The sequence below is a fragment of the Branchiostoma belcheri genome, unplaced genomic scaffold (genome assembly GCF_001625305.1).
Source record: "Branchiostoma belcheri isolate BF01 breed outbred unplaced genomic scaffold, Haploidv18h27 scaffold12, whole genome shotgun sequence".
In the NCBI taxonomy this organism is placed as follows: domain Eukaryota; kingdom Metazoa; phylum Chordata; class Leptocardii; order Amphioxiformes; family Branchiostomatidae; genus Branchiostoma; species Branchiostoma belcheri.
In genome coordinates, this window is record NW_017802602.1 from 3,924,816 (window position 1) to 3,951,763 (window position 26,948).

At 38.9% G+C, this 26,948-nt stretch overlaps 1 protein-coding gene across 4 annotated transcripts; it reads right to left on the minus strand.

Annotated features, from left to right (window-relative positions):
- Window positions 1-6: 6 nt before the first annotated feature.
- LOC109462792 (stress response protein NST1-like) lies at window positions 7-26,948 on the minus strand. Of its 4 annotated transcripts, none has more exons than XM_019759400.1 (15): window positions 26,712-26,948; window positions 24,628-24,686; window positions 15,187-15,253; window positions 12,766-12,797; window positions 12,391-12,436; window positions 7,314-7,438; window positions 6,829-6,879; window positions 6,143-6,256; window positions 5,479-5,532; window positions 4,343-4,417; window positions 3,706-3,779; window positions 3,080-3,191; window positions 2,796-2,817; window positions 2,050-2,241; window positions 7-1,145 (listed from the first exon to the last, which is right to left on the minus strand). In XM_019759400.1, exons 1-15 carry the CDS (start codon window positions 26,773-26,775, stop codon window positions 379-381), a joined length of 1,854 nt encoding a protein of 617 aa, XP_019614959.1. In that variant the 5' UTR covers window positions 26,776-26,948; the 3' UTR covers window positions 7-378. The 4 variants fall into 4 exon arrangements, with proteins under 4 accessions (XP_019614959.1, XP_019614958.1, XP_019614961.1 ...); XM_019759399.1 differs by having other exon boundaries at window positions 3,706-3,782; XM_019759402.1 differs by lacking the exon at window positions 26,712-26,948 and adding an exon at window positions 9,877-9,928 and having other exon boundaries at window positions 3,706-3,782; window positions 24,628-24,651.

Consider the following 26,948-nt stretch of genomic DNA (forward strand, 5'->3'; position numbering starts at 1 on the left):
CCCAGGCTCTGCTGGGATTGCCCCAGTCCGCTCCGGACAGTGGGCGGCTCCAGGCATTTGGTTCAGTCCTTGATGATTGATTCCCCGGATTATTATTCCCCATATTAGTAGTAGTAATATTGGCAGCATTGGCAGAATCAGCAGTCCCTGCAACACTTGTGTTCATGTTACTCCCTCCGAACAGCGGGTTTGTAGAAGCAGCGCTGGTGTTTCCTGGGTTGGACGCCGCTGGCGCCGGCAATCCCATGGGGCCGTCCACAAGGTTGGTGTGTCCAGGGGCTCCCGGGTTGGCCTCTCCTGCGGTGGAGAACCCACCCAACCATCCATTGCTCACGGGCAGCAGTTCACACTTAGCACTTTCCATTGCAGCATTTGCATTCACTTGAGGGTTGCCATAATTTTGAGTATTATTTGGTCCTGAACCAGGATTGTTGATAGTCTGAGGAAGGCGTTGTGTACCCCAAAGACATGCGGTGGTGGTTGCTGTTGAGCAGCCTCTTTCCTCCCTAATTGCAACACGTTCTGTTGATAATTCCCGTCGGAATTGGAGTCCGAATCCCACATTCCCATAAACATGGAATTAGAGGTCCCAGAGTTTGCATCTCTTGCAACAACGGAGTTGTCATTATTATTTTGCACATTTGGAAAGCCGTGGGGATTCCCTCCCCAGACACTTGAGTTCACATTGCTAACGTTTGTAGCAGCACCCTGCATACCCCACACACTCATCGCTCCGCTCGTACTCACCGTCTTTGCACTGCTACTCACACCCCACACACTGTCTGTGGTTCCGTTCATCCCTCTCGGGTTGGCATTTGCAATGGTATCGTTTAACGGACCAGAACTGGAAGCACTGGGAGTGGCATTTCCACTAGAAAGGTCTGTATCCCGCGGACTCAGGCTCGAGTCGTCTCTCTGGCCGTTATCAGAATGTTGGCTTAGCCCTTGCACGCTACTGGAATTGGACGCGGATTTGTCAGAGCCAGCATTAGAAAGAGAGTCATCTACTTCTGAGGTTGTCTCTGATTCATTGTTCAATGAAGGCCATGACTCCTTGTCTTTACCGTCCACTACGACGCGGTCCCAGCTGCTACCGGTATCATTCCACATGGAGAAATCGTTGTCGCCAGACCCTTTGTAGTAATCTGAAACAACAGGTAGGATGGTGACTAAGCATACTGTTACTGTAGATACATGTATAACACAGGAAAACTGCTTATTGTAAAATTTGTATGTTTCTGTTGTCTGCATGTTGTGTTACATGGAGAAATCGTTGTCGCCAGACCCTTTGTAGTAATCTGAAACAACAGGTAGGATGGTGACTAGGTGTACAGTAGTATATAACATAAGGGAAAACTGCTTATTGTATGTTTCTATTGTCTACATGTTGTGTTACAAGGAGAAATCGTTGTCGCCAGACCCTTTGTAGTAATCTGAAACAACAGGTAGGACGGTGACTAGGTGTACAGTAGATATAACCCAAAGGAAAACTGCTTACTGTATGTTTCTATGGTCTACATGGGCGGATTCGAACACAGGACCTCTCAGTTCTGACCCTAACATTCTGACCTTGCACCACACCACCCAATTTTATACTCCAACCCTTCTCTTCTACAGTCCGTTACGATTTAAACTGCCCCACCTTGCTGCTTCTTGTTTTCCTGAAAATACTATGAGAAAACCCTAAATTTGAACATTTTGGGAGAGGTACTAGGATTTTGGGGAGAGGTGGAGCACTCTTGCTTCATTGCTTCTATGGTACAAATGTCTGTTAGGACTCAATCCGTCCCACCTTGCTGCTTCTTGCCATGGCCCCCTTTTTATAAAATGGTCACTTGAGCTTAATAAACCAGTCTACTACTACTACGGTACGTTACGATCCAAACCACCCCACCTTGCTGCTTCTTGCCCTGGCCCCCTTGTTGCTTCTCCTTGTGGTGCTGCTTCTTGTTTTCATGAAAATACTATGAGAAAACCCTAAATTTGAACATTTTGGAAGAGTAGGATTAGGATTGCTTCTACGGTACGTTACAATCCAAACTGCCCCACCTTGCTGCTTCTTGCCCTGGCCCCCTTGTTGCTTCTGCTTGTGGTGCTGCTGTTTCTGGGCCTGCTGCTGGAAGCGCGGGGGGACTTCCCGCGGGTAGCGGGGCGGCTGCTGGCCCTGGGCCGAGCTGGGGCGTTTGGCGGCCTGCTGGGCGGCGGCGGCCTGGGATGGCTGAGACTTGGCAGATTCAGCTTCTGCAAATGGGCAGTTTCAAAAAGTTTGTACTGTAAATTCATTCACTTTTGCAGGGTCTTAAATTCGAAGGGAAAGGAGGCTTTTGTGGTGTTTTAAGTTTGCTGTTGAAACAATTCTGTACTACAGAAGTAGCATGTCAGAAACACTGAGACTTGGCAGATTCAGCTTCTGCAAACCGGCAGTAGTCAAGAGGTTGGTACTGTAAATTCTTTAATTTTCACAGGATCTTTAATTCAATTCAGTGCATAAGTTTACGGTAGCAAAAACAAACTTTAAGTCACTACAAACATTAGATTTACAGTATTCAACAGGTTGGTAGTGTCAAAATGAACACCACAAAAACAAATGTGATTGTGTTTTTGAAAATGCAGCTGAGACTTTCTGCAAACAGGCAGTAGGTTGGCATTGTAAATTCGTTAATTTCTGCAGATACTTATTTTATGGGGACCTGTGTTCGAAGGGGAACAGAGGTTTTCGCGGTAAAATTTAAAAAGTGATTGTGTCTTTCAATTTAAAATATAATAATATGGATACAGGAAAAAGTGGACCTTACCTTTGGCTTTCAGCTCCTGTGCCTGTAGGAATAGTAAAATATGAAACAAATTTTAGGACAAAATCACACCTGAATATCACGCTTTACGTTATGCCTCGATAAGCCAGTCTAACAATGAAAGTATTTTTTGCTGTTATGAGATTATTATTAGTTTAATCTTTCGCTAGTTTGAAACAACACAAAGAAATTTCATTCACATTGTGCTTTGTCTTGACAATCAGCTATTTTCATGTTATTTTAAACAGAAAGATGGTGAAAATAGTCTCCCAGCATCTTGTACCTACCTTGGCCTTTAGCTGTTGCTGCTTCTTTTTCTTTTCCTCACGTTTGCGGCGTTCCTCTTCTTGCCGCTGCTCTTCCTCCTCTTCCATCTGAAGCCGAAGCTCTTCTGCCTCTCTAGTAAAGAACACACATACACGAGTCTTGAGATACAGATTTAATGACTCTGTCATCCTTGGGGCTGTATTCTTGTAGAAGCGCCATCTAGCAGCTAATGATAATGACTACAGGTTCTAGCACGACTGAAAATACCACCAGTCCTGCACATGCTGATTTATAAAGTAGTGTACATGGATTTTATTTGCTGCATTGACTGCTACCACCTAAGAAGCATATGTATAATAATAATAAAGAAATAAAGGTAATGGTTTCTGAACAGTTTTTAGTATGATCAATTATCATACTTATTAAATTGGGTGACGTCGGTAAAATGTGTCTGGTGGAGATAATTTTCAATGTTACCTGTACCAGTATAAAAATGCTGTCAGGTTCAGTTCAGTTCAGTTTATTACGATACCCTTTAGCCCGTTAGGACTAATCTTCCAGGGAGGAAAAATATTTAATGAAATATTACATGGTTGTATATAAGACTCCAACATTGGGCTGAATAAGAGGAAGATAGTAGTCTTACTTTTCTTTTCGCTTTTTTTCTTCCTGAGCTGCTTTAATATATTCTTCTTCCAGACGCTTCTGTTTCTCAAGTTCCTGCTGCAAAAAAACAAGAAATCCTCTTCACATCCCTTCATACTCAACATCATTCATATCCAGTCAGATACAAACTAACCTTGTGAATCTTGAGTACCTCACAATACTGAAGAAGAGTGATGGATGCTACTTGAAACGTCCTGGGGTAATCTACGTTATTTCATCCAGTAATAGAGTTTGAATTGTCAGTGAAGGTTAGACATCCAGGTAATAAGATACGCCAAAAAACAGTTACTCAAGCAATTGGATATGATTTTGGTTAACAGTCATACATTTCAGATAGCATCCACTACCCTTTGTCAGTAACACTGGATTGTCTATGAGCATCCTTTACAAAGACCCTTGAAAGTCTTCTTGTATAAATTGAAGATGGATATGAGTTGCCTACATATTGATTACATGTAGATGTTGAGAAGAAATGTATTGGATGCAGAACTGTTGCCTTACAGGAGCCAGTGGAAAAATGTACACAGAATTAGCAAGAAATACATAAAATCTCAAATTGTATGATAATTTTTTATTTTCAATTTCTTGTTCTTTTAATGGACGTTCGAATTCCTCACCTGCTTTTTCTTTTCAGCTCTCAATTCCTCTTCTTTTGCCTTTTCCTTAAGGTCATGGGCAATCTCCTCCATTTCCTGCAGGTGAGCACAAAAAAAAAAAAAACGTCTCAGTGTTCACTTCAGTCTTCACTTAATATAGCTAGAGATGGTGGACAATATAAACTCCCTGGCACTTTTGATTAATTGCTTACGTCACGCATCAGTAAAGTCTCATGTGAATAAGGTCACGTGTTTATAACCATAACTCTCACGAGATCAAGTTGTGAAGTGATTGGTCATTAATTATCCTGATGAAGGTGACAGTGGTCTCTGAAAATTTGATCTCTCTGTAAACTGTGTGTTGGAATAAAGTTCAACGTTTTACTATAATTACTACCAACACAGATGAACTTTCATGATAGTCTCAGTACAAACTAACTACTTAATGTAGAACAGTCACACTCTATCAGAGGTGACATGTAATCCTTTGTCTATTGGCTAATGGTGCAGTGCAGCTTGGTCACGGCTAACGTTTACATTTGTATATCCATTCAGGATCATCCTACTTTTCTGGACAAGTGTGCTGGGTTCTTTAATGTCTGAAACTCCCTTAAATAAAGGACCAAAGGTCTAACATCCCACTTGAACGACGAACACAACCCATACCAAAACATAACACTAGTATCAAGCGTTGACTGCATTGTTTTGCTAAATTTTCCATTCTATTTTGCTTTGCTTTTGATGTTTTCAGTTTAAAAGTAGGAGCTGTGTTCTCTTGTTTGCTCAAAAACTGGAGCATGTCCATCTGCCTTGCACACACATCGTCACCTCTCAGTACCACTATCAGGTTGTGTCTGGGGTAGGTTTTAATGTCTGAAGGAACGACACACCATACCAAAGAAAAGAAATCTAACCAGAAAACATGAAATACTACAAGCTCCATTTTAAGTGGTAGGTTACATATCATATCTGTCACTTCAAAAAACAATGCGTTTACGATATATCTAGTGCAGGTCACTCAAGTATGCACAGTTCAAATATGCAAGCCAAGAGTGCAAGGGGGACATTGAATTGGGAATCTCCTTAGATGCATTTTTCAGTAGACATGATGTTGTTAAGTTGTAAAAATATCTTCAAGAGAAAAAATTATATCATACCTTCTCCCTCCTCCTTTGTTCTGCTTTTAATTGCTTCTTTGACTTTGGTTTAGGCTGGACGAATAAAAAAAGTACATGTCAGTGTTTCCTTTGAATACGTGTTTTTAATGTCTACTGTACTACAGAAATGGTTTCAAACGCAAACTTCAAACCCTGTAAAAAAAACTCATTTTTATCCCAAATACAAAATAAAACCACCATATAAAAGGACTTTTTAAATGATATAAATGCTAGTTCTTATGTATCTTTTATACATATTTGTGTTATTAGAAGTAATACAACACTGTTAGATGCTAGATACTGGATCCTATCTGTATCTGTATAGCCGGTATAACTGCCCTTCGGCGTAACACACCAGCTTCTGTATCTGTATAGCCGGTATAACTGCCCTTCGGCGTAACACACCAGCTGCTGTATCTGTATAGCCGGTATAACAGCCCTTCGGCGTAACACACCAGCTTCACGGGCAGGCGGTGCGGTGGCAGCTGGCTACAATACACCGAATGCCTTGTTACACCTAACCCTTGAACATCTAACTCTAATCATTATTTAAAGCTATCTAGTGATAAGACTGATTGATGCTGCAGGATGCCAAAGCTACTGCAGCAGCAGAATACAGTGGACTACTACTATCTAGTGTCAACGCCCCTACTATAGATCCTACCTTTGCAACAGGCACTGGAAGTACAGTTTTGGATTTCTTGCTGTTCAGCCTCTTAGCGTTCTCCCGCTTGTGCGCTTCCTTCTCTTCTGCTAGAGTGTCTTTCAGATAAGACAACTGGAAGACACAGGAACAATAGGACATTGTTAACACTCATGATCAGGACACCTGCTAGGATTCAGAAGTCAGATAGCACTGTGAAAGTGATAGAAACACTTTTGTAAAAGGATGTCAAAAAGACGCAGGACTACAAAACATGACAGCTTCTAAGCTGCCTTAGTGGCAGAAATACCTTTTTTCAGTGTTCTGCAATATTGCAGGATTGTGAAAATATTGTTCTGCAATTCAGAAATACTTTCTGCAAATGCACACTCAAAAGTCTGGATCTAAACCCATAGCATATAAAAAATTGCATGTAATGGCAAACAATAGCTCTTAAACACCATTGAACCCCAGCCTGATTTTTTCACTCAGCAAAATTGCAGGTTGCTCAATTTTTCTTCTGCAATATTGAAAATGTCTCCACAAAATGCAGACTGCAGATGAGTATTCCTAACACTGTGCCTGAATAGAAAACAAATCCTCAATCTAAATCTAACATCCAGAAACGCATAAATTCTGACACAAATTTTATCAAAACACTTCAATAGGCTCTGCCACTGAGGAATGGTCAAAAATCAGATCCTTGCCTTTTCATCTGTGAAGCCTTCTGGAACTTGTTTTCCGTTCAGCCTACGATTCTGCAGAAGAAACAAGACACATTTCATACTTAAGATCCTACTTTTTCAATGATCATTATGAGTCAACTTCAAGCCCCCAGGTTTCTTTGACAGAAGTACAACTGAAGATAACTAGAAAAGTATTTTCATTATCAATGTACAAATGTAGTTACATCTCTTTGTTCAACAAGGGAAAATGCCTGATCATATTATGTACAGTACATGTATCTTATGTGGTGAAAATATTTGAAATTGTACAAATAATGTCCTTAATTTGCATAATTGACCACATGTCGCCTAGGTGTTTTTTTCACCTTTTATGTTTGCTTTATTTCTGTGGTACAAATGATGGCATCATAATCATCTAAGCTAGCACACCAACAAGCCAATTTGTTGAATCACACTGTCTATAACACAGAGCTGCATGCAAGTGTAGTAATGATGTCACTACCTACGTGAACGATATCCATGAAGGTGTCAAAACCCCTGTCAGCGGCGTCATCGTCCACATCATCTATGTACATATCATCTGGAGAGAACCCTGGACTCGACTGGCTGAACCAGCTGTACACGTCTGTCACTGCACAGGAACGCAAAACCACACGTCAGAAACTGTACACTACATCGCAACATGACACCCCTACACAGCATAAAGTACATGTACTACAGGCTCTCAACTGGACTGGCGAGGACCCTGCTGCATTGAGTCGCCCCTACACGTCTGTTACTGAGCAGGAACGCAGAACCACAAGTCAGAAACTGTACACTACATCAGAACATGACACCCCTACACAGCATAAACCCAACTACATGTACTACAGGCTCTCAACTGGACTGGCGAGGACCCTGCTGCATTGAGTCGCCCCTACACGTCTGTCACTGGGCAGGAACGCAAAACCGCAAGTCAGAAACTGTACACTACATCAGAACATGACACCCCTACACTGCACAAATCTAACTGTCAGGCTCTCGTTCTTCACTTGCACCAGTTTTGAACCTAGTCCAGTTCAAAACTGGACTGGCGAGGAACCTTCTGCATTGAGTTGCCCCTACATGTCTAGATCTGTTACTGGGCAGGAACGCAAAACCACAAGTCAGAAACTGTACCCTACAAGATGACACCAATATACCCCCCTACACACCACAATATTATACAGGGGTCTCCCCAGAACTTCTTACGGGAAAGGTGATGAAAAATCAGTGAATTTTCATGAAAATACTAAGAGAAAACCCTAAATTTGCACACTTTGGGAGAGGTGCTAGGATTTTGGGGAGAGGGGAAGCACCCATGCTTCACTGCTTGGGGAGAGCCCTGCAACTTGACACCAGCACACAGCACAATATACTATCCTGGAATCCATCCAGGGCTCGAAATATTTTTTGTTGCATACTTGCACGTGCTGTATCAGACAATTTTACCTGCGCCACTCAAAAGTCCGGATCATGCTAAAACTGTTTAGAAACTATTGCAAATTTCTTTTATACTTCATAAATTTCTTTTATACTTCCAGACTATTCTGTAGGATCAAATGGAGCTGGAATAGTATGGATAGCAGGCACATGTAGCACAAGATGTGTCTAGAGTACATGAATTGCTGCATTTTTCCTGACATGTAAAGTTTAACTTTTTCACATATATTGTACTACATGTAACAGGTTGCCTACAGAGTAAACAGTTCTATCATGTTACAATATTGCATGATAAGTTTGAAACACTTTTTCTGTTATCTGCAATATGTGATTCATAATCTGTTCTAATAATAAAGGTTGACAAATGGCAATTCATAATTTTTAATATGCATATCAATTTTTTTGGAGTAGAAATTGCAGGTTATAAGTTATAACTTAGGCCATTGCAGGGCGTAAAAGTATGAGTCTTGAATGTTGCAACCTTGGTGGTAATCATACTTGTAATAATGGTCTTCTGCTATGTTTTGCTCAAATGCATGTACTCAGTATTTAGAACAGTTACTGTTGTACCAACCATTTCTTAACAATAATGTTAGTGAATGGAAAAAAAAAACTTTTTCAATCCGACATACCTATATTATGATATCATCTGCTGCTATTAGCTCAACCCAGTAAATTCATGATTTAGTAGTATTACTATTAGTGATAACAATGGCAATGTCTAAGGTATTGATATGCTATCTTAAAATTTAAATCATTTCTAATCTTCTCCCTGCATAAGTATAGCCTTTTGGCAGGTTAAAAGAAGTTTAAAGACAGTTTCTGAAGTTACAATATTATACTGATTGAATGGGCCAATGTCTTTTGGCTGTGCTGTGAATAATGGGGAAATCTAAATCAGGTAAGACACCTTTCCTAAAAGGACTGTGTTCATCCTAAATACCACACACCTATAATTATGACGCTATTTCCAGACCTACACTATGTCAAGTATTCACACCCCAAAATGTCAACAGGTCAACTTAGGACTTTTTTAAGATGACATGTAAGTCTAAAATTGTTTGTGTTTCAGTACTTGCATCACGTTATACATGTTCCATATTAGGTTGAGATATCCCATCCATAGTATTGAAAACTGATATACCATCAAGTCTTAAGGTTTCTGCATGAGGCAACATTGAAAATTACCTGCACCAGACAAAATTAACATGCACCACTAAATGAAAATTTAGGAAGTAAAGATCACACGAAAACTGTTGTCAATATGCAGGTAGACATCAGAAATACCATGCACAATTTTACCTGCACTAACCTGCATATGCAGGTTGTATTTAAAGCTCAGTGAAAACACTTTCAAAGTACACTCAACATGGATTGAAGTTTGACCAAATTAAATAACTCAACAAATAAAACTACACCAAGCACGACACAAGGTTTATACTAATAAAAACACCCAATTGAGCTACTAACACACTCCAAGACAATTACTGGTATACCATCCAAAAACTTGAATCCTGTCAAACATTACATGTACTAGGATCATGTACAGGACAATACCACCACACCACATGACATTGACACGTAGTAGTTTAATGAACAGAAGCGTACCTGGCGATGTTTGTGGGTGGTTAGTGTTGCTGGCACTGCTTAATCCACAACTCTTCCAGACAGAAGCAGGGGGAGAATTTATCCGTTAGTTAGTCAGCAGAAAAAATCGTCAGTCAGACTCTCCACAACTACATAGACGAATAGAAACTCCAGAGGTCCTTCTTCAATGTTTTATTTTTTCCTTCAAATGTACAGTTGGTCTAAGGAGAGGGGTACCGTGGTATGGACAAGAGCCAGGTATGCTCAGTTAGGTCAAGTTAAACGTTTGAAATATTCCTGATGTGGATTATGACATTTCCAATAGTTTCTAACTATTTCTAACAGCACTCTACCATTTTTTACCATTATTTCGAATTATTTCTAACATTTTGTAAATAGGTAAGTGGGATGGGAAGGAAGTAATTCACACATCCCTGTGAAGTACAGGGTAGACTGCCTGGGTGTCAGGCATTGATGCCTTACAACAAAAGAGCCACCAGTGTCCAGCAGTGAAATCTAAAAATATACAGAAGACTACAGAAGAGTAGGATTAGCACCTACTTTTATGGGGGCAATTACCCACATCTACCATTTGGTTATTTGTTTGAAATAGTTCTAAATATTTCGAACAGTGAAAGAAACACATGGGTAGTTCAAATTTATTCTAAATAAAGAGATCTTTGTACAGCCACTTTCAAAATGTTTCAGAAATATATAAATGAATTCAAATATATTCAAATTTTCATTTTAAAATTTTTGAAAAATTTAGAACTTTTGTTACTGGGGTATTCTTTTCTTCTAAATAATTCAAACGTATTAGAAACATGGAGAAAAAACCCACTCGGTGACGCGGAATTGACTCTATGTTGTTAAGGGAAGAAGATTGGTATAGTACGTGAGAAAGTGTTTTTTTACCTACTTCATTAAGAGGAACAGGAAATACATAGTGTATTACTGTAAGGATACTAGTCTGGTACAACAGTAACTGACATCAATTATGTTCATTTCTATGGGTTACTTAAAATATGACCAAAAATTATCCCAGAGAAAGTTTTTGCTCAAGTTTACACAAATGCCACAGAGTTTAAGTTTTTCTTAAATTACAGTTTTGTGTAGATTTTTTTATAATGAACTTTTTTATACTTCCTTGCTGTATTGAGCATTTTCATACATACTACTTAAGTCATGTTCTCTTCAAAGCAAGGAGGTTTTGTTGTAGTACTTAAGAAAGCAGCTAGGGGGCCCCAAAATAATTTTTAGTAGGTCAACAATTATTTGCAATCATAACAGTCCATCCTTAGCATTACTGTGCTTAATCAAGGTACAGAAAGCAAATCCTTCTCAAAACTCGGGGCTCAAAATTCATTCTTGGGAACATGGACACACCTAGAAATTTAGCTAATAACCAACTGAAGGTAGTTGGAAAACTTGCGCAATTTTCCAGAGGGAGTGTGCTAGAACAGCCATGCGGCATGCCAGGCCGGGGTTATCCAAGGTCATTTTCTAATATGTCCACTGCAGTGTGTTCACAAAAATAGCCCTGCAAACACGGGATGGGTGTGTAACTTTGAACCCTAGGCCACAAGACAGCTGGGTACAAAACTGGCATCAATCAATACATGACGGTGTATAATTTAGAGAGGACAGCGTTTCAGACCGGTGACTAAAAACTAAGACATGGCGTGGGTGTGCCGTCATGATATTTTAGATTTACTGTGGAAAAGGTCATACTTAAACAGGGTTGACTGGATTAAATGGAATTATTCCAAGCAATTTAACATTTTGCAGATACAGTACATGTATGCCTTGGAGCCTGGATATCATGTCTAATATATTAGAAGATATAAATGTATACAATATTTCAGATGTATACAAATTACAATACCTAAAACTAAAACAATAGTGAATACCATGTTTCATACTAAGGATAGGCCAATTTATATTCTATTTCATTTTCATAAAGACAATTTAGCATTTGAAAGTTAGGAAAACTTGTAATACTCTAGACTTGTGAGACGGAAAATATGTAAATCCAAAGATGACAATTTAATGCTAAAAAGACAGTTGGCTTAATTTATGACATAAAATTGACCAAACTTGTTTTAGTTCCAGATCTAGAACTGTACTTACAATATAACTACTGTCCAGAACTTCCGTACCTGTGCCTAAAACTTTTTTTTTCAGATTCACAACCCTAGTTAGACTTAAATCTAAAGAACATATTCTTCTGTTGTCATATTGACGAGTATTGTCAGGAAAAAGGATCCTTCAGACAAAAGCATAAGCGTTCGCTAATAAATACCAACACTTCAATGTGAAAAACTTGCTAATGACAAAAGAAAATAAACCTTCAGGATATTGTTATGTGGCATGAACAACAGTCTCTAACATCTGTATTTATGCTTATTTGTTTACTTGTTGATTGCATCTACTTGTATTGGAATTTTCTAGTCTTCCATGATTTTATGACAAAATGGCATTTCAAGAATCAAGGAATTGAATCAGTAAGGAATGATAATAAGGAAACCGACTTACCCTCAGAGTCTGATAGCAGCAACTCTTCCAGCAAGTTGAAGAAGACCTGAGTGGTACAGACATCGGAGAGAATCTTATTACCTGTATCTTTATACAGCTTTTATTAGGATGGAGACTGTTTGGTGAAGACAAGTTGGTTGGACTGGTGACAAGTTTGGGCCAATCACACGGTAATTTTCTTCCTAACTTAGTATTGGTCATAAAAATTTCATCAGGCAGATACAAAAACCGACTGGGTTTGCCAAATTTGAAGATTTAAAAAAAAATGCGACAAAAAAGTCACGTCAAGCATCATACACAATTTCTTCCCTTTGAAATAATGTAATATGTCTCATTTCTACTTTTGTAACAGTAAGTTTAGAAAGTGCAGCTTACCTGATCACTATCTACATTTTCTGCATCTTCATCTAAAACAAAGTAGGAAAACATGTTTAGATAAAACAACATTAGCATTATTGGTCACAAAAACTGTACAAAACACATATTAGCATTATTCTTATATATACCCGGCCAATGTCTTCTTGTAACATACATGTAATTTGCATAAGAAAAAAATGTACGGTACATGTGGTGTTGGCATATTCATTTGCTACATGTCTATATATACAAAAATGTATGTGGTACACGTATCAGAAACACTGTTCTGGTGACAAGGCAAGCTGTTGTTCTTCTGCTTCAGCTTTTCAAGTTGTTAACTGTCAACTTTTGAAAAAACAAACTCCTGTACCGAGCCAAAATCAAAGTTCATTAACCCTCAGCCTGCTAAGGTAGCCGTTTGACGCCAAGTTTATTTTGGTTATGGGGTTAAGCACATTAGGCTTAAAGTTGAACAAAAGTCAATAACTTATAGCGTTATGCAGATCCCTACACCAAAAAGAATGGTGGGACAAAAAAGCCAGGCTTAGTGGGAAAAAATGGTAGTTTCCATTTTCCCAACTGACCCCAGGATTGTTAGATCATTTTAGCCAAAATCTTTTTAAAAATCTATAAAATAAATTAAAATCCCTACCTACCGACCCTAGTTTATTCGGGACTGAAACCGGGAACACAACATTAATTTTCCTAGGCCCCATCCTACTACACAGAGGGGTTGATATGCAAACCAGCTAATACATTATTCATGACTTTCTACAGGTGATATTTTTTACAGACTTGTAACAGCTAAAAGAGAGAGACTCCACCCTACCTTATAACTTCAAAAGCAGGAAACCTACTGTAAATTGTGAAACATTCACTGTGTATTTTTCCACATTAGGAGGGGAAGAGAAGTTTTCAGTATCTTTAAAAGTTAAATTTGCATTTGAAATTCTGTAATACAGTAGTCACACAAGGGAGAGATATTTACAACGGCATAAAATTGAGAAGGACAACCAAGAATTTCCAGTGGAGAGGTCACTTCACAAAAAAATCATAAAACCTTTTTTGTGACAGCCTTCCTTGCAATATACTCATAAAAAGCTACATTAGCAATGAGATATAGCCTATTTATAGGTAACATTATGTATAGAAATTTGCATATGTCTTCAAATATGCAGATTAAAACAGGTTATCAAATATCGAATATGCAAACTTAGACTAGTACTGTCAAATTTATATACGCAAAAAAAGAGTAATAGCAAATAATACATGCAAATTTATGCAGCAGTGTGTATGACAAATATTATCATGCTAGAAACATCAACTTGCTAAATTGCCAAATTGTCTCCTAATTATTACATGGGAAACCCCCATAATCAAACTAATTATGGTGTCATCATCTTACCTTCATTATAATAATCTACATGAGCACTGATTTCATTCATGATTCGTTTCAATTGATTTGCTTTGACAATTCAAACAGTAAATGTTAAAAGCACCCAATAGCAATGCTATTTCAGGGTGGCAATACAAACATATTCTGGATGAGGAAATCTGTCTGATATTGACATTTACTGCCGTTTCTTAGCACATTTTTGTCATCATTTCATACTTGAAACATCTGAAATAGCACAAAAACAAGCCTTATTTCTTGGTACCAACATTGAATAGCTAGAACCGGCCTACGCAACCCTTTTAACATCAGTGACATGTATTTTGCTTCACAGATATCAGTATTCTAGGATGGGATAGGATTGATTCAACTTACTACATTTAAAAAAAATGACCAGAAAACTGACTTTGAAAATCCAGTTTACAACCCTGAAAACACTTTCAGTGCCTTTAGTTTAAAAATCATGTGATAAAATAAAGATATTTATTTCAACCTTCAGAAAATAAGCCGAGGTGCGTCATTAAAATTTCAGTTGCATATGTGACAAAATCAGGGGGACATTTGTAAGCAGTGCAGGTATAGGCACGGTTCAAGTTCCATAAGGTTAAATAATGAAAACCTTTTACTTAAAAAACACAGGTACTTTGCAGGTAAATACAACTGAGACACACCCCTCCCAACGTTCAATACAAAACAGTTAATCTGCGATGGTATCTCCTTGGTCAACGACCCCAAGGCATAACACGACGCCCCGACAAACACCAAACCACTTAACAACTAATCTCATTTACAAGACTGGGACAATCAAAAATCAACACTTCGTTAGATGTTTTAACGGGGCGGCAGTTTGAACGAGATGCGTCCTGACGGGACGGCTATTTCGGAATGACCTTTTTTTTTCTTCCTCGGCTCACACACCCACTGGTTGTAGGTGAGTTCAAATTTCCGGCTGGAGCGTCACATTTCAAACAATCGGCATAGTTTGTTTACATCCAGAACCTTCTAATGCGGCAGTGGGAGTAAATTAGCAAGGACATGTCACCTACCTGATATCACTTCCCTGTAGGCAGCATTTATCTTCTCAAACGTAGCTGAATTCTTCCCATCTTGATTCTGAGGGGGGAGAGACCAAAACAGTTACTGTTGCCGCCGTGGATACTCCTGTTGTTTTAACGTCCCAGAGATTTGCCTTGTTATGCTAATGTGCTCTCACAGTGTACAGAAACCATACAAATTGGATTAAAGGCTGGCGTTGGGGTAGTTTTCCTGGCTTCCTACGACGCAACACACAGAAAAAAACAGCTCGGGGGGCCCAGCTAGACGGAGCTATTTCCAAACTTGGCAACATGCCACCAACGCAAGTCTATGGACCCGGGGGCCCCTGCCAGGCATTCTGACTTTTACAAATGAAAGAAAATATCCAACAGTTTGCAAAGCACAGGAGTGAAACCACCTCAAAAATGCACAAAATATCCTGAGGATATGGACTTGTAAGCACAGACCAACCTTTCTGCCCGATTGGAGGCAGGAACGTGTGTAAACCGTCACCATTCAACATGGCCGGAGCAGTAGGCCAAAATGGCTGAAAATGGCTGCAGTACATATAGGTCACCTGAGAGGCTGGCAGCAGGCTGAACTTTGACCTTTCACCCCTATAATCCTATCCTGGCCACCCACTCACTGTTCCTATATATAATACCATCAGCAAGACTGTTTCCTAGTCATATTTATCCACAAAATAAGTTGATTTCCTAACAATCTACAACCATACAAATCCTTGTCTATATTTTTTAGCCATCCTGTTTACAAAATAAAAGAAAACAGCTAACAGATGAAAGAAAGCTTCTACAATTTCGAGGCAAAATTTTATCACTTTTTCCAGAGGACAAAATATTTGTATGTAAAATAAAAAAAATTAGGACAATTAAAAAAAGGAATATACAAATGTTCTAATTTTAATTAACAATAAACCACTTGTGTCTAATGTCTAAATAGAAAGGCAAATATGCAAGCAGACACCTAATATGACCCCCAAGCAAAAATGGAATATTCCAAACTTTTGGTTCAAAATTGTCAAGACCTGTGTATCTGTCTAAAGCTTCATGCTTTCAGAAGATTTGCATAAAAGCCTAAGCATATACCTTTCTTCCATTGGATCATTCCATTTTTTGTGGGGTGGGCAAAATCATTTTTGGAAGGACTTTCACAAAGTCTCTACCCATTGTTAACTTTAAAGCTTTTTTTAGTGGAAAAAGAAAACATTTTGGTGAAACTAGATAATAATTTCTCATGCAAAATTTATGACTGAATAAAAAAATGATTTTTTCAAAATTTCTATACAACATTGAACAGGCCTTTCTTGCTATAAACTATGCAAATATTGTTCCCTATACAAGTATCAAGGAATCATTATACCTTTTTTGTTCAGGATCTTACAAATTTCTGTCTACCAATTTACATTATTAATATCACGTCACAGTATCCAAAAATATAGCTATATTTTGAGTAATAATAATAATACCTAAAAATTTAATATCTTTGGGACTTAGAATAAGAGCATGGCACTTTCTAGAAAGATCCAAAAAAGGAAGGACATGAAAAAATTGAAGGACATGAGAAAATATGTAATTTCCCTTCCCCTACAGAAGATCAGGGAATATAACAAATTCTTCCCACACCCCCCAAAAAATGAAATAAAAACAAAATCCTTTCATAACATTTCCACTTATCATGTTAACACTTAACTACAAAACAAACAAGACCTTTCTCGTTAAGGCAATTAAACAGATCAGGTCACTCATATGTAAATAAAAATCTGGCCAAGGCAACATTACAATATGGCTTCAATGTGTTAGGTTTTGCCTATAAGTTATAACAAGTAAGTGGCCTGTATGCTTGTCACGTTTCACTTCCCATAGAATTTGTCTACGGTACAGGAGTATTACTGTGACAGGTATGACAATTGCATACGAAGTCTATCTATGTGCGGGCTTGGAATACTTCTTTTCTGCATTGTAACTGCACTGTAACATTGAAAATTACCAGAACCAGACAAATTTTACCTGCAACACTAATAATTTTGGAAGTGTGGATCATACTAAAAAATGTTCAGAGGCCTTTGCCATTATTTCTTTTATATTTCATATAGACAGGAACAGTATATGCAGCAAATAAAAATCAACATACACCTACAGAAACCCAGTACATGCACCAGTGCAGGTTAGGTGCAGGCAGACATCAAAAATACCTGCACAGCTCCTATTTTACCTGCATTAACTTGCATATGCAGGTGGGATTTCTAGCCCTGGAAACGATTATATCTTTTACACTTGTACATGTACATGGACAACAGAAATACTTGCACAGCTTCAATTTTACCTGCACTAACCTACATAGGCAGGTGGTATTTCTACTAGTACTGAAAGTGATATGGAAAAACATGTGAATGTTTTCTGCTGTGAAATTCAAACACAGGTCTTTGACCCTATGGTGGACCCTGAACAATAATCCGACTGGTTGACCTTTAGACTGAACCTTTTTTCTAGCTTGTGTACCTTCTAGGGTGACTCTTTCCCCTCATTGAATTTCACAGACCTCTTTGCTAACATGGCACAATTTCTAAGTACTGTACCTCTTCAAATGTTTGCTGTGGATGGGTTTATTGTTGTTGTCTCCACCGCAAAATCACGACACAGAGAATGTGTTTACAATGTTTTCACCCCTGTACTAACCACTACAGAACTGTTGAAACTATGAACTTCAAGGAAAGATTTATTTTCCTTGAAAATAAATGAGTTAACAATATTTATCAGTGAACATAATTGAAGACGGAAGACACCAGAAACCACCAGTGAGTACAAGCTGCGTAAGACTGGACTGTAAGGTTTGAACCACTCACACCAGGAAAGACCCCTACTCTTTTTGTTAAGTCCGGTGGGATCTTAAACATGCTCGGAGGTGTGGCTCTCCTCTAACACTGGACCTCTGGCTTTATGTCCCATCTGAGAGGACGTCTGTATCTGTAACTGAAGATATTTTCACCAGGGTCGAATGTGGAACTACATGTACAAGTAGGTGTAAAGTGCTAAGTGCCTTTCCCAAGGACACAATGCTGGGGCCTGCCAGGGAGTCAAGAACCGTAGCCACAAGATCAACTTTGCCAATTTGCAATGAACCCAAGGAAACATTAGTGCAACAAAAACTTGTTTGGCAGCATTTGAACAAGTGACTTCCTTTTTGCCCTCATCATGCCCGTAGCCGGGGAGGGGGGGTTCGAAGGGGCTCAAAGGTCCACTTTTTGGTCCACTTTTTATGTAAAGGTCCACTTTTTGGTCCACTTTTTATGTAAAGGTCCACTTTTTATGTAAAGGTCCAAGATTTTTCTTTAAAAGATGAACTGGAATCGTAGAAAAACTGCTCCCTTTGTCATTGAATAAAAATTTATCTCTGATTTGCCCCCGGACCCCCTAGGAACCTCGCGCCTTCAGCGCTCGAGGTCTAGCTCAAGCAGTGGGAAGAACCCCCCTATTCAAAATCCTGGCTATAGGCATGCTCATCCCAATAGACAGACCTTATAGCTCTTCCTACTGCCATTAAAACACAGAAATAAAAAAAAACCACAAAATTCAGCCATCGTCTTCTTATTGGTCGAACAGCTAATTGCCATGCTACCATTGGTCGAAAGCTAATTGTGATGGTGGAAAAATGTCTGGCAGTCATTTTTGTTAATTAGCACTTCCAAGCGAACTCGCCAACTCCGCCCCAACTTCTGTGGCCTGGCGCCGGGAACCACGTGGACCCAGGCTAGCCAACTTCCCGCTCACATTCGCCCAGCTCGGGGCCTTGTGAGCGGACGTCTCTGGGTCGGTCTATAAAGTAAATAAACTGCAGTCCGAAGTTGAGACAGGTCACGTAGAAAGGTGAACAAGTCGCACACGCAACCAGCAATTTCTTACGCCAATTACAGACTGAAACCGACACACACACACACACAGGGGTGTGGCTTCATTTCAAACTAGAAAAGCCAGGACAGACATCTAGTGGTCTGGTCTGGAAAAAAGTTCATTATAATATAATTTATTACATCACCAAGTTTTTAAAGGTTATCACATAAACATGGGAGGGAAAATTGAACAAAATCAACCACCTTAATCTATAGTATTACAAAATGAAATCATTTTCATTTGTCCTTGTCTTCAATACTAGACAGAGACAAGATATATTTACCGGTACTGTACATGTACATTGTATGTGTGGAATTCGCATACCAATCCATTGTCAGCATATCTTGTCATCTACGTGTAAAACTGTGCAAAGCAGTTTCACTGAAGTTAAAGCCATCAACATTTCCCTTAGAATCAATTATAAAACATTGCTTTATAGTTACATGTATGAACATGTAGCTCAAAGTTATTTGCATTTTTGGGATGAGGTACTGGTTCATTTGCATTTTTGGGATGAAGTCATTTGTATTCTTAAGATGATGCTACTCACATCATGAGAGGATTTTAAGCAAAGCGAAGCACAGACTTCAAGATACATTGCTCCTTTTCCCAAGGTCCTTATTGCTTAAGAACATTTCCGAAGAGAGAGTCTTTGTCTTATTCATGACCTGCCACCATAGACTTAGTGTAGTAGGGTTTTCAGCACAGAAAATACTGCATGCGTAAGTGTGCATCCAAAATTGGAGTTGTACACATAATTTTTGACTGTATGTACAACAATGCACCTGGATATTTGTTTAGGGTAAAAAAACTATATGTTTATAAGGTACTATTACATGTTGGTTTGCAACATATTCTTGATATTTAAGTGCCAGAAAAAAATAATAAAAACCTTTGTCAAATCAAATTCGTGTGGCCTTAAAATTAGTATAATCAGGTTCTCTAACTTAAGTCCTTTACTGATAATCATGTTCTCTAAGTCTCATTGCACAAGCTAATATCAGTAATAAGAATAATCTTATTCCAGCCAGAATTACATTAGGGATCAAGCCTTACCTCATGTAAGAACCTTTAAACCTCCTTACGTCATGTAAACACTTGCGCCGTACTTGCGCATTTAGAAAGGCATTCTCTCAATGTCATCTTCAAGGGCACGCTACATCAAGGATCCTTTTGTTTTCGTTCAGGTTGAAACATCACTCATGGAAGTGGAAATAAGGTTCCTATTTTAAGTTAGCACTAAGGTGGTGTTGTGGTTAGGGTTGTTGACATGAGAAGGTTCTGGGTTCAAATCCCTGGAAGGCCCCAATGTTTTGCCACACCTACAAGTACATACATGTATTTCCTCAATTGCATCGAGTGAGAATATGTGCCTGGCTATACCGGGGTATATATATTATCACAAGCAAATCTTTGCCACAGAAAAAAACATATCACCAATATGTGGATAATAATTTAATATCATCTCACAGTTTCATGGCAACATTTCATAAACCAATTGCCTTAGGGTTATTTTGAATATTTCCAGTTTTGCAACCCTAAAATTGCCTCGGACGGCGCTTATCAAAGATCCAAAACCTTATTTTGGGCGTAAACGTACATCTATAAACAACTTTTCACTCAAGGCGCACCAATAAATGTGTTTCCAATATCGACTGGCTGTTTAGATGGCAAGATGCCATTTCCAGGGTCTTCCAATCTAGCTAGCTACTGAATAATGCATTATATGCCCATTGCGTGCAGTTCCAACATTACGGATAGGTGGAGCTGTTGCAACAGGATGATGCAATTATCTCAACAGCCAATCAGAAGGAAGGAAACCCTAAAAACACAATCTTCATCAAAATTTGAATGTCAATGCAATTGAAATCAGGCGTTAACTACATTAATTATCATTACCAAGCCTTGTTCTCAGTACTATGTTCGTTACGCTTATTAACAAGAAGTAAATGGTAACCACTTTGACGAAATAGGATTGGCATGTACCTTAAATCCATTTGTCATACATTGGCAGGAATATACAGAGCATTTCATCAAGGATTTTGTATGACCCACTTCTGGTTATTGTAGGAGGCTGAATTTGCCAATAAATAATAATAATGTCTCTGAACCATCACAATTTCTCGTAACAAAATACCAATATAAAATGTAATTTTTGCATCTTGCTCTTTTCTTGTTGGTTTCACTGAAAGTCTGTGTTAGCTCTGATGACGATTGATCAACAAAATTGTGCATACAGAATCAAACAGCTTGGTTTTGTCTCCTTTCTATTTTCCCTAAATGGATCCCATACTGGTCCCGTAGCAAAGTCTTGTTCTTCGGATTGTTGACTCAGAATCCGAAGGTTCTGGGTTCGAATCCCTGGCAGACCCCAGTGTTGTGTCTTTGGGAAAGGCATTGAAGAATTTGAACACCTCTTTCCTCACACGACTCAGGTGAACAAGAGTACATGTACCTAGCTTCCGCTACTGACATCCTCTCAAATGTAGAACATGAAGCCGGAAGCCTTGTGTTTGAGGAGGGCCACACCTCCTTGAGCATGTTAAAGATCCCACTGCACTTATTGAAAAGAGCAGGGGTCATTCTGAGTGTGGGTGGATCAAACCTTACACTCTGGTCAGGTCTACCGGGTGTGTTATGTAGCTTATGTCAAAAGGTGGTTTAAGGGTTATGCAAAACAAAGCATATTTTGTATAACTGGTAAACCTCCAGTTTCTTGTTTTTTCTTCTACATGTATTTTCTTCAAATCAACAAAGAACGAAGCAGACTAAAGGCAATGAAGAAGACTAAAACAAGCAGATTTACTAGTAAAATATCTCTAAGATCTAACTTATTCAAAGATTCAGAATTAGATTCGGAATTCCTAACCATCGACAGAGAGCCAGCCCTTTTCTTTTATACACAAGAACATTTCCCCCTTGGGGATTAAACCAATTGAGTGACCTTGGTAAACTCAGGGTGGCCTTGAAACTTAATTACCTCCTAAGCTTGGCGGAGGATAACTGCTGCAGGCCTGTTCACTCTATTGAAAAGGAGACATAATTCTTCTACATAAAACCTTTTCCCTTGTGGGGCATTTAAAAGTCTTTCTGCGGTGGAAGATGTAATCCAACAAAATACATCCCGAGAGAGAAGTCATCATGTATTTTACAATAAGATCAGCTATTTCTTATGGTACGCATATACCCTGTAGCTGAAATTCAGCTATGTCAACTGGGCCACAAATTACACAATAACATTTGATATGGGTGTTCAGGCCCATATGATAACTACCTCTATCACACAGGGTTCAAAGTTCCATGGAATTATTTGGATGCGTTTTGCGTTAGACAAGTGTGCTGCTTTCGAAAATTCAAACACCGGATTCAGACGTAGGAATTAAAGTTGTGACAATTTTTGTTTAGGGACACCAAATTTTGGCACATCTCACATTGAAATGTATGTTTTCTTGTGTGGGTATGACATGAATAAAACAAATACTGTATCTATGTTTTTGTGGGGACATTATTTCACAGCGGAAGGGGAAAGAAGATGTTTGCAGTGTTCAAAGTTTGCAATTGAAACAACAACTCAAGAACTCTGCACATGTACTACATCAGAAATACACATTCATGGTCATCTTCAGGCTTGACTGTCCTATCAATCATCTGTTCAAATCACCTCCCACCCACCGTGCAAACCCATGACACACCCAAAACAATGCTTCCGTCCCTGAAAGCAAAATAAAAGGCTTGACCATGACCTTCCAAGGCTACAGGCCAGCACTAAATCGGCCTAAATTTATTCAAGTGCTGCAGCTGTGCCTGAAAGTATAGACAGTGTATTCCACATGGGTGTTCCTAAATAGACTATCAACCAAGACAGCATTCTGGAATCCAGGAGTTGGTATGTGTCTCCTCTCAGCCAAACACATATAGCAGAAACGTTGACAGTTACCTTACGAAATTGGTCCCAGCGACCTTGGTCTTTTCTACCCCAACATTTAACTATTCACACTACATGTGCTACCAATCAACTTGAGTCCATGGAACACAACTTGTCTGTACTAGTCTATAGTAAAGGGGTGATGTTTCAAATGTATGCACTCCTAGTGGTCTTAAACTGTCAATATCTCAGGAATTAAAACTTTGCACCCTGAAAACTTGTCAAATCCCCTTCAAATGCAGTTCCAACAAATTCTATATACAATAGTCATTCCTCAAATAAACCCCCCGAACCAGAGGACTTGGATTGATCCTTTTGGCAACTGGAAGATTGTTCCATTACCTCATGGGGGTGCCAAGAGGATGGAAAAACTTCCATTTTTTCTGTAAACTAATGCAGGAAGTATATCAACTCTGACCTGCTATAGGCATCCCCCCAGAAAACTGCCAAGATTTTTTAAAATCCCCCCAAAACAGCTTTCAATGTTTTAATCCCTAGTTTGTAGGCAAAGGTGCAACTGTTGTGCAACCCCGTAACAACAAGGCACATATGTTTTGAGTTTGTCCCAGTACTAGTAGTGGCGTACTTCGGAAGTGGCCGATTAGAAATGGCCAGTTTCCATCTTCCCAGAGACTCTGAACATAATCTGACACAGTCCAGAAAAGTACAATTCCTGTTAATACATGTATGATGTAGTTGGAAGAAGACAGCAACATCGCATGATATTCAATACTCAGATCAGCAACATTCTTGAACATCTTCATATATTTGGCAAGCAGAAAACTGAAATATTTCAACCACTGTAAAAATGACAATATAACATTACATAATATAATAAATCATACATATATATAGCTTTTACCTGGTAAAGTAGTGAGCAAGTTGTATGACAAGTTCTCACTAGTAATAATGCAAAAATAAACCACATTTGGCAAGGTATTAAAAAACAGTTACATGTATGCTAATGGCACAGTCACAATAGTTGTTTGCTGTCATACTACTACTGGACTACTATAGTAAAAGAAAGCATGCTGTGACAGAAACAATTGCAGACATGGATTTAAGACAACCTTTCCTGTAAATTGTAACAAGACGGCTGACTTTTGCAGGACTAAGGCACAAACATTCAAGAAACGGAAACAGAGAAACATAGTAGAAATATCGTCCCCAGTTTTACGTTACTCTTTCTGTGTGACAGCGCCGGATATGACTCTGCCAGGCGGCAGTTGGCTCACTTCACAAAGTTTCACATACATCTGACAGTTGGACAACCAACATCCAACAGCCAATGACATTCAACTGAATGTCATTTTAAACATTTAAACTCCAACTGCCATGCAATTTACTCAACATTGCCATGGAAGATTAGAAATGACAAAAGATGTCGTACGTCAAATCTACCAACACTGTACACCGATTAAAAATGTCTATACACCGTAAATTGATTATTTTCACAGAGACTTAATTGGGTAGTAGTCAGTGGTAAAACAATTAGAACAATTCTATAGTACAGTAACACTTTACATTTGAAATGCGACAATTTTGTAGAGTTTACCGCGAATACTGCGATGATAAAACCATCTCAGTCTAACATTTCTGAGAATTATAAAAAGACCTACCTCAGTTCTATCAGGGTGATACTGAATAGCGACGGTCAGGTAGGCCTTCTGAATCTCACCTGTAAAACAAAAGAACATTGGAAGTTGTCAGATACTAGCCCACCACAAGAAATTATAGTTTATACAGGGCTCAAAATCCTTTTTCCTGCACTCACACTGGGCCAGGTAACACTGAAAATTACCTGTACCTGACAAATGTTACCTGCACCACTTAGAATTTAGGAAGTATGGATCATACTGTTCATAAACCATTACTGTTATTCTTTTATATTTCATAGGTGGTAACAGTGAGTCAATGCTGCAAATAGAAATCTACACACACCTATACACCCAGTATATGGACCAGTACAGGTTAGGTACAGGTAGACATCAGAAATACCTGCACAGCTCCAATTTTACCTGCACTAACGAACCTGCATATGCAGGTGGTATTTCCTTGGCCTAAATAATTACAAGTTTAAACACGACAGCCATTGTACCTTGACTATTAGTATTACATATCCAGCTTTTTTGTTCACTACATATTCATATGATTCAAACACAATGGTTTTCAAAAGGGCGTCACGCGACATTTAAGTATACAAAAATGACAAATAAAAAAGATCATATCCTGTTACATAATGCACATGTAGGAATCATCTAGTATTAACATTACAAGGTGCTAAGTTAACTGTTAAAATACTTTTCAAAAACTTTTTTTCAAAAAACATGCTACATAATTTAAGGTATCATGCTAATTTCTACCTGACAGTCAGACTTCACGAATGTCAACACATTTTTATTACAATTCAATCCAGTTTATGACATTTCGCGTCAGAAGTGAACCAACATCAACTATACTACTATACGGGTGATACTTGTGCCACTATCATTATCAAGCCCATTTACGCAGGTGGGATTTTGAGCCTTGTATAAAGGTAATCAAAACTGCCAATACAAGAGTAGACCATAAAATACTACAATCATAATGCAAAAAATCTAACAATATTCAATTTATTTGATGCAGCTCCATTGGCAAGAAAAAGTCAATGACTGAATGAGACCTTTTTGCTTCTAAAGCAAACATAGTGTGGGAAAGAGCTGAGCTGTTCCTTATAGAAATGGGAGGCAGTTGGGAAAGTCACTTGTAAGTTGTAAAAAAAGGGGAGTGTTTGGAGGCTAAAAAATGGAATGACATCTAATTTCCAAGCAGATGTTGGTGGTGAAAGATCACAATATTATATTTCTGGTGGCCAAACTTCTTTGAATACTTGAAACACTTGAATACTATTGTGCATATTGTAATTTTTCAAGAATTCGATGTTACAAGTTGGAAATGGTTTGGACTATGGACTGTCAGGGCCAGGGAAGCTCGGCCATATGAAAACGTTAGATCTTTCACCCCAATATCTGCTTGGAGACTGGCTACAAGGCAAGAGCTACACATATCCCACTGTTAGACAGCTGAATTAACCACTTATTTACTTCTTTGCCGCATTTTCAAGATACCTGTGATTAAAAAAGCCACAAACAGGAAATTTGAGTGGCTCAAAAACGTGGACTGACCACAAAACTACTGCTGACAATCGCGAGAATCCACGTGAATTCGCGTGAATTCGGCTCAACTGCTCCAGGAAAATACGAAAAAAATATAGCAAACTCGCAGACGGTCAAATATCTACATGCAAAAACTGACATAAAAACACTACACGAAGGAGACTCTTCGTAAAGAAACACAACACTTTGTGCGTACACATTGCTGTAAAATATTTAGCAGCGGTTGCGGCGCTTGCTCTAACTCATGAGGCCAGCCTCCAACAAAAATGGCGATGGCTCCGTTTTCGTCTAGCCCTTTTACGCCTCTTGTATCATGTATGCAAAAATAAAATTGTGCACAGCGGCATATGCCGCGGATTTACGTCTCCCAAAGCTGGGTTGCGCTTTGAAACCACTTTCTGTAGCTGTCTGCAGTTTTCAAACACTTGTTTCTTGCAGGAAATCCTCGAAACCACATCTAGAAAACCGCCGATGTAGGCGGAGCTCTCTTTCTTGTGTATGTATTTTTACTCGCCATACAATCATATATTTACGCTTTATATACTCACTCGCTGTAGCATCTGGCTCTATTCCTAATATGTCATAACAGTTGTCGTTGTCATCTGACGCCATGGAAGTGCCCCGTCTCACCGCACGTCCATTTGTTGCGAGTTGGCGGAGCGGGACGGCAGAGAAAAAGGTCGGAATTTCTCCGTGCTGAGAGAGATCGAGAAGTCGGTAAACCCAGACTAGACAAAATGGCGCTGGTGTTTACCTTGTCCCCTGCACATTCCAGCCGCCTGTTT